The sequence below is a fragment of the Gymnogyps californianus genome, chromosome 11 (genome assembly GCF_018139145.2).
Source record: "Gymnogyps californianus isolate 813 chromosome 11, ASM1813914v2, whole genome shotgun sequence".
NCBI classification, from domain to species: Eukaryota; Metazoa; Chordata; class Aves; order Accipitriformes; family Cathartidae; genus Gymnogyps; species Gymnogyps californianus.
Window position 1 is genome coordinate 24,364,177 of NC_059481.1, and position 12,728 is coordinate 24,376,904.

The 12,728-nt window shown below is 67.4% G+C and overlaps 1 protein-coding gene across 1 annotated transcript; it reads right to left on the bottom strand.

The window, feature by feature from the left end:
* Nucleotides 1-226: 226 nt before the first annotated feature.
* CKMT1A (creatine kinase, mitochondrial 1A) lies at nucleotides 227-10,312 on the bottom strand. The gene is made up of 9 exons (XM_050903325.1): nucleotides 10,164-10,312; nucleotides 4,113-4,311; nucleotides 3,583-3,678; nucleotides 3,243-3,464; nucleotides 2,632-2,717; nucleotides 1,468-1,591; nucleotides 1,161-1,295; nucleotides 675-800; nucleotides 227-460 (listed from the first exon to the last, which is right to left on the bottom strand). The coding sequence occupies exons 1-9, from the start codon at nucleotides 10,310-10,312 to the stop codon at nucleotides 344-346; spliced, it is 1,254 nt and encodes a 417-aa protein (XP_050759282.1). The 3' UTR covers nucleotides 227-343.
* Nucleotides 10,313-12,728: the final 2,416 nt, after the last annotated feature.

Genomic DNA, 12,728 nt, shown 5'->3' on the forward strand with positions numbered 1-12,728 from the left:
AGCCCCAGCTCCCTGCCCACATGCAGTCCCTTGCGGCCCCCCACGTCCCTTCCCCAGGGCAGCAGTGGCTCAGGGAAATCATGGGGAGGGCTACTCAGGGCAGGCACAGGAAACCCAGACCCAGGTGGGTGCCTCTCTGCAGGGGCACAGGGCGCTGGGGAGATCGGCAGGGTGGCGTGTGCTGGGGTAAGGAGGAGACCGAGCCACGGCTACAGGAGTGCACGTTTATGGGGTCTGGCCTGGCGCGTTACAGTTAACAGGACGCAGCGACATGCTGGGCACAGAGATCGCATAAGCTATGGGGGAGCTGGGTCCCGCGGGGCTGGCGCTACCTCGGTTGAGCTCAGTGCCGGAACTGCGGCACTGGGGAGGGGACGCGGATGTCCTGCCCCTTCTCCAGCCGCCGCTCACAGTCAATCAGGTAGTTCACACCGTCTATCACCAGCTGCACCAGCTCCACCTGCACCAGGAGCACACACGTCCTGACTCGGGGGCTGTCCTGGGAGCCACGCCAGCAAGGCACCCGGCCAGCCCCACTGTGCAAAGGGCAGGTGCCGCCACCCCCAGCACCCATGTGCTGCTCCCAGCACACAGCCCCAGAGCTATTTGGGTGCCTGTCATGCACATGTGCTCCAGAACCTCCCTCCCCAAAAGCAGCTCTGCCTGGCACCCACCTCTGACTTCCCCAGCCGGTCCAGGTTGGAGATGTCGAAGACGCTGCCAGTAGCCGCGGTGTCCACACCACCCGTCCCACGCTTCTGTAGCCGGAGGTTCTCCAGGATCTTAGGGAAGCGGTTGTCCTGGTGCCCAGAGAAGGTGTCAGTGCTCAGTGGGACCATCAGCAAGGGAGTCGGGGCTCTGCAGCCGACTGCTCCCTGGGGCAGCCCTCCTGCCACTCACAGGACCCCATCAGTGGGCTCATAATCCCGCCGGGAGCCCTGCCCTGAGCAGACCCAGGTTGACACCTGGGTCCCCGGCCCCTCCAGCCGCGGATGCAGGCCAGGGCTGGACCATATGCTTCCTGGGTGAACCCGAGTGAGGTCCAGGGCCGGGTTCCACGAAGTCCTGCACCTCCCACGTGGCTGGGCTCCCTGCACCCTGGCAGCCGGGGCTCCCCGCACCCCTGGCCTGGCTCCCCACAAAACTGGCCATGGTAATACCTTGCTGAGCAGCGGCAGCTTGATGTGGACGCCTGCTCGCAGCCCAGTGCCCAGGTTGGAGGGGCAGGTCAGGATGTAACCCAGCCGCTCGTTCCACATGAACTCCCAGCCTCGCTCCTGGATTAGCCGCTCCACCTGGGTTAGAGGCACAAGCAGCCGTTCAGCTCCCGGCCATGGGGTGCCCAGCCCTTGGCACGGCAGCACTGCCCAGCCCTGGCTGAGCCAGCGGGCCAGCCCGGCAGCGGCCCTGCTTGCCCCATCCGCCCATCTGCCTATCTGCCTGTCCACGGGGCTGGCGGGCACTCACCTCCTTCAGGCCCCGACAGAACCGCTCGAAGACGCGCTTCATGTTGCCACCCTTCTCCATGGAGATGACGCGTGTGTGGTCCTCCTCGTTGATCCAGATCAGGAAGGTCTTCTCGTTGTTGTGCCTAGGGACAGGGCAGTGTTTGGCTGCGCTGGCGGCTGGCAGAGGCCCCCGTGCCCACCCAGCCACCCGTGCCAGCCCCGGCCGTGCCCCTTCTGCCCCTGCGACCATGGTGCCAGTGCTGCCCCGTGGTCCCGGTGCTCTGCCTGCGCCCGTGGCTGGGAGTGCATTGCCAGAGCACAGCCCGGCAGCAGGCAGAGAGCCAGGAGATGCTCCTGGAGATGGGCCAGCGTTCATCCACACGTGCCGCTGTGGGTGACGGGTGCTGGCTCCAGTGCCGTGGGCTCAGGCAAGCGCTGCTGGAGAGGAGCAGTGTGGTGCCAGCTTGGTGGCAACCCTGCCTGGACTGGGGACAGGAGCATGGCTCCTGCACCATGCAGGGAGCAGGAGGGGGCTGTGAGGTGTGGGGTGCATGTTGGGGTGCTGGGTTAGGGGGCAGCTGGAGCTGGGGACCATGTGTGCTGTGGAGGTGTTTTCCATGAGGCTGCTATAAAGGTGCTCTGCCAGCGAGGGCGGTGTGGGCGAGTGCGTGTGCCGGCTGTCACTCTGCAGGTGCGTGGGATGCTGCGTGGGATGTTGCATGGCTGTGCAGAGATGCTGGGAGGAAGCAGTAAGATGCAATTGTGGCAGGATAATTTGGGGGGCAGGTAGAGTGTGCACAGAGCCAGGAGGAGTGCTGGGGATTGCCTGGGGAACAGAAGGCAATTACAGGTTTTTGCCAGCCTAGAGTGCAAGGTGCTGCAGGATGGTGAGAGTGGGCAGGATCGACAGCAAGGGCTGGCTCTGAAATCGCACTTCTTAGGAGGACGCTGTGGTTTGTGTATGGAGCGGCTGGCTGCGGACTGCAGCACACAAGGGGCTCCCAGGTCAGGCCACAGAGCCCGGGGTGAGCACGGCCAAGGGGCTCTGGTGCCACGTGCGCTGGGGTCTGCGGTGCAGCGAGCATGAGGAACGCGGGTGGTGGGGCTGGGGCAGCCGAACAGGGCAGCAGCATCCCCCGCCTTTCTGCCCTGCTGACTGCCTGCTGCCGGGGCAGATCCTCACCAGATCCCTCGGGCGTCGGGCCAGTCCCGGGCCATTCCTGCTGCCGTCAGGAGTGGGGACACCGGCTTGTCGAAGAGGAAGTGGTCCTGGAGGGAGGCAGAGTGTGTGGGCTTGCCAGGGCTGCATGGCTGGTGCCAGGGCACCCTGTCTCACTGGTCCCAGCCTGTCATGCAGGCGATGCACCACAGCTGTCCCAGGCAGGGCAAGCTCACTTGCTGTCCCCACCTGTGGGCAGGAGTCCCTGCCTTCCTGGCCAGCCCACCCACCCAGGTGCACAGCCCACCCATACCAGGGGCTGGTGGGACACTGGCAGTGTGCCACAAGCCCGCCTTCCCCTGGGCACGGGCAGGGACATGGGGCGAGAGCTGGAGGGGGCCATGAGCTGCCGGGGCTGTGTTCAGCGAGCTCCATCCTCCCCTGGCTTGGGAGGGCTGAGCAGCACCGTGAGCACCCTCTGCACCGCAGGGCAGCCTCGCTGGGGAAGGGGGTCTGGTCCCACAGGGCAGTGGAGCTGGGAAAGGAGGATACGGCCTCCCAGAGGGGCAATGCCGGGGAAGGGGTCCTGCTCCGTGGGCACCCGAGGTGGCTGGCCGGGAGCTGCACCGACTCACGTCAATGAGCTGCTGTTGCTCCTTCTCTGTCATCTCGCTGAGGCGGTAGTACCGGCCTGCCAGGTCTCCAGTGAGGCCGTTCAGTGCCTCCACAGCCACCTTCTCCACCTCTCGCCGCTCAGCGCGGGTGCAGGCTGGCGGCAGGCTCAGCCCACGGATGCTGCGCCCAGTCCGGACCCGGGACGAGAGCACGTAGCGCTCATCGAAGTGGCCAAACTTTATCTGGAACAGACAGGAGCCATGGGGCACTTACGGGGCAGCACTGGTGCTGGCAGGGGCCCTGTCCCCTGAGGCCCGGGGAAAGGCCCCCATGTGCAGCACTGCTGCCCAGTTCATGCACCTTGGTGGCATCCAGGTCTGTGACATGCTTCATGGTGCGGGGGTTGTATCCGTTGTGCCGCTCCTGAATCACTGGGTCAAACAGGTCGGCAAACACCTAGAAGCAAGCAGGATGACGTGCAGCACTGCAGACCCAGCGCCCCACGAAGCCCCTGCCATAAGCTTGGCACAGTCCCGCTGCCAGTGCGGGTGACGTGGCAGCAGGGGGGCCACAGAGGGTGGCTGGGGGCCATGGTGCGTCCTGCAATGCAATAGCAATCCATGGGGCCGACGCTGCCTGGGCAAGTGGGGCTCAGAGGCAAGGAGGAGGAGGTTGCAGGGCTCTAGGAACATCTGCTCTGAAGGAGCCCTGTGTCCCACAGGGACACACTGGGGCTGGCCAGGGGGCCTCTCCAGCTGCCTGGGCTGGGCAGGAGGAGGTGGGCAGTAACATCCCAGGCTGCTGGATGTACTGCAGGTACTGGGACTCCTCTGGCTGCTGCAGGCACCCTGGAGAGCCTGGAGCATGGCAGGGCTCCAGCCGCCACTCACCTCATAGGTTTCTTCATCGCCAGCTACCATGCCTACAGTCTTGATGAAGGGGTGGCCGGGGTTGTCGACACCCGTCTGGATGCACTGGTCCAAGGTCCAGCCATTTGGGGTTGCTTTGTCACAGAGCCTGGCATAGATGGCTGGCGTCAGGTTGCTGGCCATGCAGTTGTTGTGCTTCCGCAGGTCGGGGTACTCGGCGCTGTGGGAGGAGAGACCGATGAGTCCTTTGGGGCCAGGGACCCCCACGCTCGTGCCCTTGCCCCACAGAGACCCTCAGGACAAGTGTGGGCAGGGGAGTTCTGGGGAGGGAGGTCAAGCTGCTCTGCTTGTCTACACCAGCAAACGCCAGCCAGGAGCAGGAAGGCAGTTACGGGCATCGCACAGCGAGGGCAGAGAGCAGCCCGAGCCGAGGGCTGACATTGCCACAAGGACAAGGGTGCATGAGCAAATCTGGACCGGTTGTTAGGGTGCGGCTCCTTATCAGCTGCGTACCAGGGCCCTGGGGTTGGGAGAGCTTGCCAGGCGAGCAGCAGCGGCCACGTCAGCCCCAGCCCCACGCTGGGGCACGGGCAGCTGGTGGGAGCCTGTGTGCTGAGCTGCCAGGGCAGCCGGGCCACGGAGGGGGGGGTCTTGCTCCCCTTCTCCTCCCTGGGGCTGCCCCAATGCCAGCCCAAATGGAGGGTGGCTGCTCCCGCTGCCCCTTTTGCCCAGCACCAGAGTCTGCCCGTGCAGCGAGTGGGGCAGGCAGGGCACGCAGCCCGCGGGGGCCCTGGCATGTCTGGCCCCTGGGCCTCAGCCCGACGTCCTGACCCCCCGTCCCTCCACCCCCGGATGCCGCGGGGCAGGAGATCGGCTGACCCCGATCTGCAGCCGGTGGGAACCGCACTGCTCTGGTGCAGTTCATTGTATTAGTGGGATGCTTTCCTCTAATCAGCTTAGTGGGAGGCCGTCCCCTGACCTCATTCCCACTTTAGCCAGGCTTTGTGCTTGTTCTGCGCTCACGGGGGGGGGGGGGGGGGGGGGGCGGGGATTGGCAGGGCAAGACCCCACAGCGCTCTCCTTGGCCAAACCCCTCCTGCTGGGAGGTGGTGCCTCCGCTTGCCTTGGTGGGACAGGACTAGCCCTTGTCAGCCCAGGAGACCTGGCTGGCGGCCGGAGGGGGTCCCGCAGCCCTGGGGACACCTGCCTCCTCTCCCTGGAGCGGTGCTGCCTTGGGGTGGCACAGCTTGTGGGGGGGGTGGGGTGTCCATGTGAGAGAAGAGGCGCCGAGGCTAGCGCAGGTCCGGGTCGGTGGGAGCAACAGCTGGCCACCATCACCAGCAGCGAGTCCTGGCACCCTCCCGGCGCTCAGGTCCTGCTCCTGGGCTGAGCGTCCGCACAGGGTGCCAGGTCTGGCTGCCAGCGCCCGGCCCCCGTGCTGCAATGCAGAGTGCTGTTGCTGCTGCCGCCTCCTCCCCTGTGTCTGCAGGCCAAGGAATGTGTGTTGGCCCTTCGCCTACGGCTTGGCTACTGCTTGTGGCTTCCTGCGCTTTGCAGAAAGAAAGGGAGGTAGGGCTTACATTGTCTGCTCTGCGTAGGGAAGCACTGCCGGCTCCAGCCTGGACCAGTGCAAGGAGGCATTTGCTCCAGGCAGGAACTCGTCCCAGGCCGTGGAGGCTGAGGGCTGATCCCCCAGCCCACACACATATCTGTGCCATGTTGAGATGCTCCAGTTCAGCTCGATGCTGGCTCGTTGTATATGGGACGCAGCCTGCCCCAGCCTCCCCCACTGCTCCTGCCCCTGCCGTCAGCTGGCTACTGACCCATGTCTCCCCAGGGAGACACATTCTCATAAAAAGCATTTGCTGATCAGAATGGGACACTTGGACAAGTTCCTCCTCTGCCCCCAGCACAGCTAGTGCCGCCTGGTATGCCAGGACCACAGCCTGCTGTGCTTTCCACCCTGGTGGCAGCAGACTACATCCAGAGAGCCAGCAAAGGTTGCTAAGGGAAGCAAGCTTACTTCCAGTAAGCAGAAGATTGCTGTAGGTTTAAGCATGCTGTCTGCTATGGGCAGTCCATACCTTCACTGAGTCCAAAACCCTGAGACTCCAGCCCCTGCATGCAGAGTCTGTGCCTGCTGCAGTGCTGATTTAGCTCCTGGTCCGAATGCACCCTCTCACCAGAACAGCCCTGAATCACAGCCAGCAAATCTGGGGAATCTCTCTTCAGCCTTTCTAGAGCACCCGAACTAAGCTGGATGGTGCCAGGATCAGCAGGGCAATGCAGGGATGAAGGTGCTGAACACCCAGTGCTGTGCTCACAAGCAGTGCCCCGCAGAGCCAGAGCAGCCTGCAGGGCAGACTGCACGTCCCTGCAGCCGGGGCTGCGTCCCGGGGCTGGCATGGGAGGGCTCGGGCAGCAGGCACCGTGCTCCCACCACGCCTCTCCTGGGTGTCTGGGTGTCCTCTGCCACAAGCATGAAGGCAACACTGCACTTGGCCTTACTCGGGCTGCCTTGGCCCCTTGGTTTTAGTCCCCAAAGCTGGTTTTAAAATTATGACCCTTTCAGCACCTTACTTTGTGCCCAGTGCCATGGCACTGAGCGATAGGGTGGGCTCCCCCCCGGCCACAGAGGCTGGAAGCGTCTTCAGTGGAAGGTGGACGTCTGCCAGGAGCATGACTCGGTGCGGGTGCTTCACTACCACCCATGCTGTCCCGCAAGGCAGCTCAGTGCTGCCGTCCTGCCTGCGACCTCAGGGTGCAGCCGCCTGCAGCAACTGCCCTCTCTGCCCTTGCACCAGGAGGTGCTTCACCCGGGAGGAGACCTGCTAAGCGCTCAGCAGGTATTATTAGTCCATCTACTGACTGGGCAGCCTCTCCGGGAGCGGCAGCCCGCTGCATCTCCCCGCAGCTCTTCACCGCTAATCCCGCAGCCTCCAGCACCCTTCCTGGCATCACCGGCTCTGCGGGTGCCCACGCTGATGGCAGCCCCTGCTGCACGCGGCCTCTGGAGAGGCGTAGGGGCGCGTGGGGCGAGCGGCGTGGACCCTGCGCGGTGGCGGCGGGCGGGAGGAGCCGGGTGCCGCTGGGTTGCTGCAGGCAGCGGAGCATGCGGCTTGTTTACGCAGGGAGGAGGGGGCTCGGGCTTTGTGTGGAGAAGATTTGGTGGGGAGCCCCAGCGTGACCGTCCAAACGTGGCACCGTGCCTTGTGTAGGACCCTGCCTGGCAGCGGGCACATCCGTGCCCACGTCTCCTCTGGGGGGGGTGCCCATGCCCCCTCCCCCCCAGCGTGGCCATTTGCACTGCGGCGGCGTGGAGTGTGGCTCAGATCCCTCAAGGCTGTTGCCAATGTCTCTTGTTATTTAACTTAAAGACTAGAGGAGCAAAATCCCCAGGTGGGTTGACTCGCCCCAGCAGAGCGGGATGCTGCGGCTCACCCCTGGGGCTCTGTCCAGGCTCTTTTCAAGTGTCAGCACTGTCACAAAACCATTCCCAGCCGAACAGACCCTCCCAGGAAGCTCATTTTAGAGCTGCTCGGCCACATCCCCTACCTTGATTTCATCCCCTCCTCCAGACTCACCTCAGCCCCCTGCTTCCCACAGATGGTGCCTGGCTGTTCCCCCAGCCCTGTCCTTGTTTTCAGTATCAGTGTTCTGACCTGCTGTTTTTCCCCAGCCACCGATCCTGCCACAGCAACGCCTTCGCAGCACAGCCAGCTTGGCCCCTGCCCCTAGCCACAACAAGGACGCAGCCAGTATTTTGTGTGCACAAGGGGACACTTGTGCGTCCAGGTTTAGCGGGGACAGCTCTCCCCAGGCCCCAGCGCCCTTGCCTGCAGGAGCAGGACACGAGCAGAGTGCCTGCCTTTCTCACGCCAGCCAGCAAGTCTCACAGGTCCCGGTGTTTTTCCCTCACCATCCTCACTCAGTGAAGACCTGATGTCTGTGGCCCTGCAGTTGTTCAGAAAGCTTGAAAATACAACCCTCTTGGGAGGTGAATAAACAATAACATCCAGCCTTCATCATTCTTCGAACTCACTCCATTTCCGTCCCTCGTTTCTGTGGCCCGACCCAGCACGTCTGAGCCCCAGCACTGGCTCTCAGCACACAGCTTTCTGCATGAGCGGGGCTCTCAGCCTGCAATGCAGCGCAGTGCCGCTCTCTAACCGCACAGTGTTTGGTGCAGCGATCACAGCAGCCGCATGTGTTTGGAGCAGTAACGTGCTGCCTCCTTCCCCACTCGGCTCCTTCACTGTGCACAGTCTCTGCTGGCATCAGAATGGGGAGGAGAATCCGCTCCTCGCTTTCCTGAGCTGCCTCTGAGCTGTGCTAGGCCGAGCAGCCAGTGCAAGGTGGAAGGATCGGCCGGTGGCTGCCACGTCCCTCTCCCCTCCTGGCTGTGTCCCTGCCCTGCCCGGTCCTTGTGAGGCACAGGCAGCTCCTGCCTCCAGCCCCCATCTTGTGCCTTGGCCCTCCACGCTCCTCGGGGCCAGGCAGCATGGGGCTGGGCAGGACCTGCCTCCACCTCTCCCGGCCTCGAGGCCCCCGCTTCCTTATTGCTACGGCAAGCGGCAGGTGAGCATAGCGGTGGTAACGCCTCTGCCCACGGCAGCGAAGCGCCCGGCCCTCCTGGGGCCCCGCTGGGCTCCCCCTTGGCAAAGAGCAGTTCGAAGGGGGAGCGATACAAGACCTTCTGTGCTGGAGCCTGAACCTTAGCACCGCTCTGCAGCTGTGACATTTATCTGGCTTAAGGGATCAGGCACCGGTTGTATAAACAGGGCCAGCAGCTCTTGCAGAGCCAGCATTACCCCAAAAGCACCCCTAAGCCAGGCCACGGCCGTGCACGGGCCCGCCTGGCCCGGCTCGGCTCCATGCCCACCTCCCAGAAGTCCTGATTGCACATCTCAGGGCTCATCTTCATCCAAAATCTGCCCGCAGGCTGGGGGCTGCCTGCTCAGCGCCTGCGGGCCACTCCAGTTCTCCCTTTAAAAACTGCCCCTGAGATGGAAGAGCGAGGATCTGCCAGGAAACCTTTTCTTTTAAATAGAGAAGTCCCTGTCCCGAAGGCAGGCGCGTGGGAAGGCTGGTACAGCCAGATGGGGTTGGGCCAGGAGCTGCCGCCAGCCCCCGGGGGCTGCCGAGGAGCCTCTGACTCCGCTCGGACACCGGCTCTTGCAGATGGAGCTCCTGGGTGTTTCGCCAGGAGGAGAAAACGAACCCTTTTGCTCTGTCCTGTTTCCAGCAGGACACTGGCAAGTCTCCCCTGGCTCCTGCGACAACTGGGCCGAGCCCGGGGTACGTCCTCAGCCATGCTGGCTGTCCCAGCGATGCTGCCCTGCCAGGCTGACCCATCTCCTCAGCAGCCCCGGCAAGTCCCCCCAGACCCCAGCCCCGCTGGCAAGCACTTGTCCCCCTCCCGCTTGCCCCGGGCTGGCGGCGCAGCGGCTCGTCCCGGTGCTCCGCGACGGCCCAGGGCTCCTGGCAGTCCCGTGGCTCCCAGCCCGGACCGCCGCCGGAGGGACGCTGGCACCCGGAGCCGGCCCCCGGGCCCGGGGATGGGCCCCCGCAGCCCGCAGGGCCCCGGCTCAGCGCGGGTGCCTCGGCGGGGCCCCGTGGCAGCCCGGCCGGTGCGGGAGGGCCCAGCCCGGCCCCCGCGGGTCCGCGCTCAGCGCCCCGGCGCGGCCGTTGGGACCGGCCGGCCCTCGGGGAGGCCGGGCAGGGCGCAGAGGCCCCGCCGCGGCGGCGCCGGTGCCCTTGGGCGCGGGGACGGCGGGGCCCGCGGCGCCGGTGGCTGGCGGCCCGAGGCGGGGCGGCTCCGTCCAACACGGCCGAGCCGCCGCCGCCGAGCCGCCCGGTCCCCGCCGCCGCCGCCGCCCGGGGCCGGCCCGGGCTCGGTTCCTGGGCGTCCCGGTCACCCCCGCCCGCGGACCGGCAGCGTCCGTCCCGCCGCCCCCTGAGCCGCCCCAGGCTGGAGCTCGGGGGCAGCCCCGCGCCCTCCCCGGTGCCGGAGGGACCGGCCCCCGCCCGCCGCCTCCCGCCCGTGGGCCCCCGCCGCCCAGTACCCGGTACCTGGGCGGGTAGCGCCGCCGCTGCCGGTCGCCCGCGCTGACCGTGTCCCGGGCGAGCAGGAAGCCGGCGGCGAGGGAGCCGGCGCCCACCATGGCCAGGAGGCCGGCGGAGCGGCGGGCGGAGAGGGCGCGAGCGAAGGTGCTGGCCATCGCGGAGCGCGGCGGGGCCGGGAGGCGGACGTGATGGGAATGGGAACGGGAATGGGAATGGGAATGGGAACGGCGGCAGCGGCGGCAGGGTGCGCGGGGGGCGGGGAGCCGGCCAGGCACGGGGGGGGCCGCAACAGAACCGCCACCTGCTCGGCCGCCCCGCCCCGCCCCGCCCGCCGCACCGGGGCCGCCGCCGCCTTCAGCACCGCGCGCCGGACAGCGCCGGAGGGGCGGTTGCGCCCGGGCCGGGCCGGGCCGGGCTCCGTACTGGGCCCCGGGCCCCCGCCCCACAGCACGGCGCAGCCCGCGGCGGCGAGGGTGCGGCCGGGGCAAAGTCCGCGCACCTGGAGCCGGGAGCGGCGGGGCGCGGAGCCCGGGAGCGGCGGAGGCGGCTCCCCGACGGCCCGCAGCCGCGCATGGGATGCGGCCCAGGATGGGTCGCGGGGCCGGCGGCCGGTTCTCGGCGGCCCGGCCTGGCGCGGGCGGCGGTCACCGGCCCTCCCGCCGCGCTCCGTGCCGCTGCCCGGCGCCGGGCGCTCCCTCCGCGGCCCCCGCACGCCGGGACAGGGCGGTCGGCCCGCACACCCCGTGGCCGCGGCACCGGCGGGCCAGGGAGCGCGCCGCGTTCCGCCGCCGCAGAACCCCGCGAGACGGGAGCGGCGGCGGGCGCTGCCCGGGGCGCGCCCGCCCGGCTTCTCCGGCGCACCGGGAGCGGCCGCCCGGCACAGTCGCGCCTCCTGCCCGGGGTCCCGCGGGGCGGGGGCGGCCCGCGCGGCGCGGTTGCCGTGGTAACGCGGGACCCGGCGGCGCTGCCGGTGCCCGGCGCTGGGCCCGCGCCCCACGTGCGCGCGGCACGCCCGCCCGCGCAACGGCCCCCGCCGCCGCTAGGGGCCGCCACGCCGCGCCCGCCTGGGGCCCGGCCGGCCCGCCCCCCTCCCCGCCGATTGGCTGGCTGCGGCCGTCAGCAGGACGTGATTGGCCGGCGGCGGCGCCGGCAGTGCAGGGTGCGCTCGGAGGCCGCAGGTGAGCGGAGGGAAATGGCGGCGCCCGGCGTGGCGCCCCCTGCTGCCGCCGGCGGGGTGCCGGGGCGTCCCCGGTGCGCCGGGCCCGAGGCCGAGGCCGGGGCGGGGGGCGGGCGGCACCGGGCCAGGGAACGGAAGCGAAGGCGGGGGTGGGCCGGCCGGCCGCGCCGCCACTGGGCCCGGCTCGTCGGCGACTGTCGGGGAGCGCCGGGTAGGTGGCCGCGGCGGCCCCCTGGCGAGGCGCGGCCCGGCTCCCCGGCGCGGGGCTGCCGCCCCGCGGGGCTGCCGCGGCCGGCCCGGCCCACCTGCTCCCCGCCACCCGCCGTGGTCTCTCGGGCCCGGGGCGCCCGGCTTCCCCCGGCGCGGCCTGCCCCCCGGCACCGAGCGCGGCGCGGGAGCTGCCGCTCGGCAGAGGGCGCAGCGGGCCGGGCCGGGCGCTGTGCGCGGCGCTGCGGCGGGCTCTGCCCGGGAGGGCCGGTGTGGCGGCGGGCGGGGCCGTGGCCCGGCCCTGCCACGGCTGAGCGGGCCCGGCAGCCCCTCCCGGCCGCGGCGGGGTGTCGCGGGGAGCGGGCGGCCCGCCGGGCTGCCGCGAGTTGGCCTCTCCGTGTCCGTGTCGGTGCCGCCCGGCCTAGCGGCGCCGGTGCATCCCCGGCGCTGGGGAGGGGGGGGGGGGGCGGCTCGCCGGGTGCTTGGCTGCTTGCGGCCGTGCCGCTCTGCCCGGGCCGGGCCCCGGTAGCTGCCCCCAGAGGAGGAGCCGCCGCCCCGCTCCCCCGGGGCCGTCGTGCCGCCGCGCCGCTGCCCTCGGCCTCCCGCCTGGAAGCCTTCGGGAAGGCGGCCGAGCCGGGCGGGTTGGGGTTTGTGTCTGCGCCGCCCCCGGGGTGTGAGGGAGGGGCAGAGCGGCAGCGGTTCGTTCGTTATCAAACCTGTATTAACAGTTACAGTCTCAGAGAAAGTCTCATGCTGTGAAGTTTCACACTTAACAGTCTCATAAATCTCACCAAAAAATCTCATTAAAAACAATCTCCTAAGACAAGAATTGATCTCACTGCTGCAGTTGCTATGTAAGCAACATAACACTTGCTCAGATGTAGAAGTGGTAAGCCAAGAGGTTTTTACTAAATTTGCAAACAGCATTGTCTAGCAGAAGGAGCTCCTGGTCAGGAAACATGAAATGTTTCCACCGTTGCTGTACTCTGCCTGGGTTTGAAGATGTTGGTTGATCTGGAGTTACTGAAAGCGCTGCTTGATCAGGCAGAACTGTACGTTTAGAAGCTTGACTTTAGCTTCCTGGTTGTGAACACATTGAACTTCTATGTTAATGGAACATAGAGAGCTTTCTTTGATACACCAAGTCCAAATAGCTTTTAATTATTAACTCTGGAATAGGTGTTCTT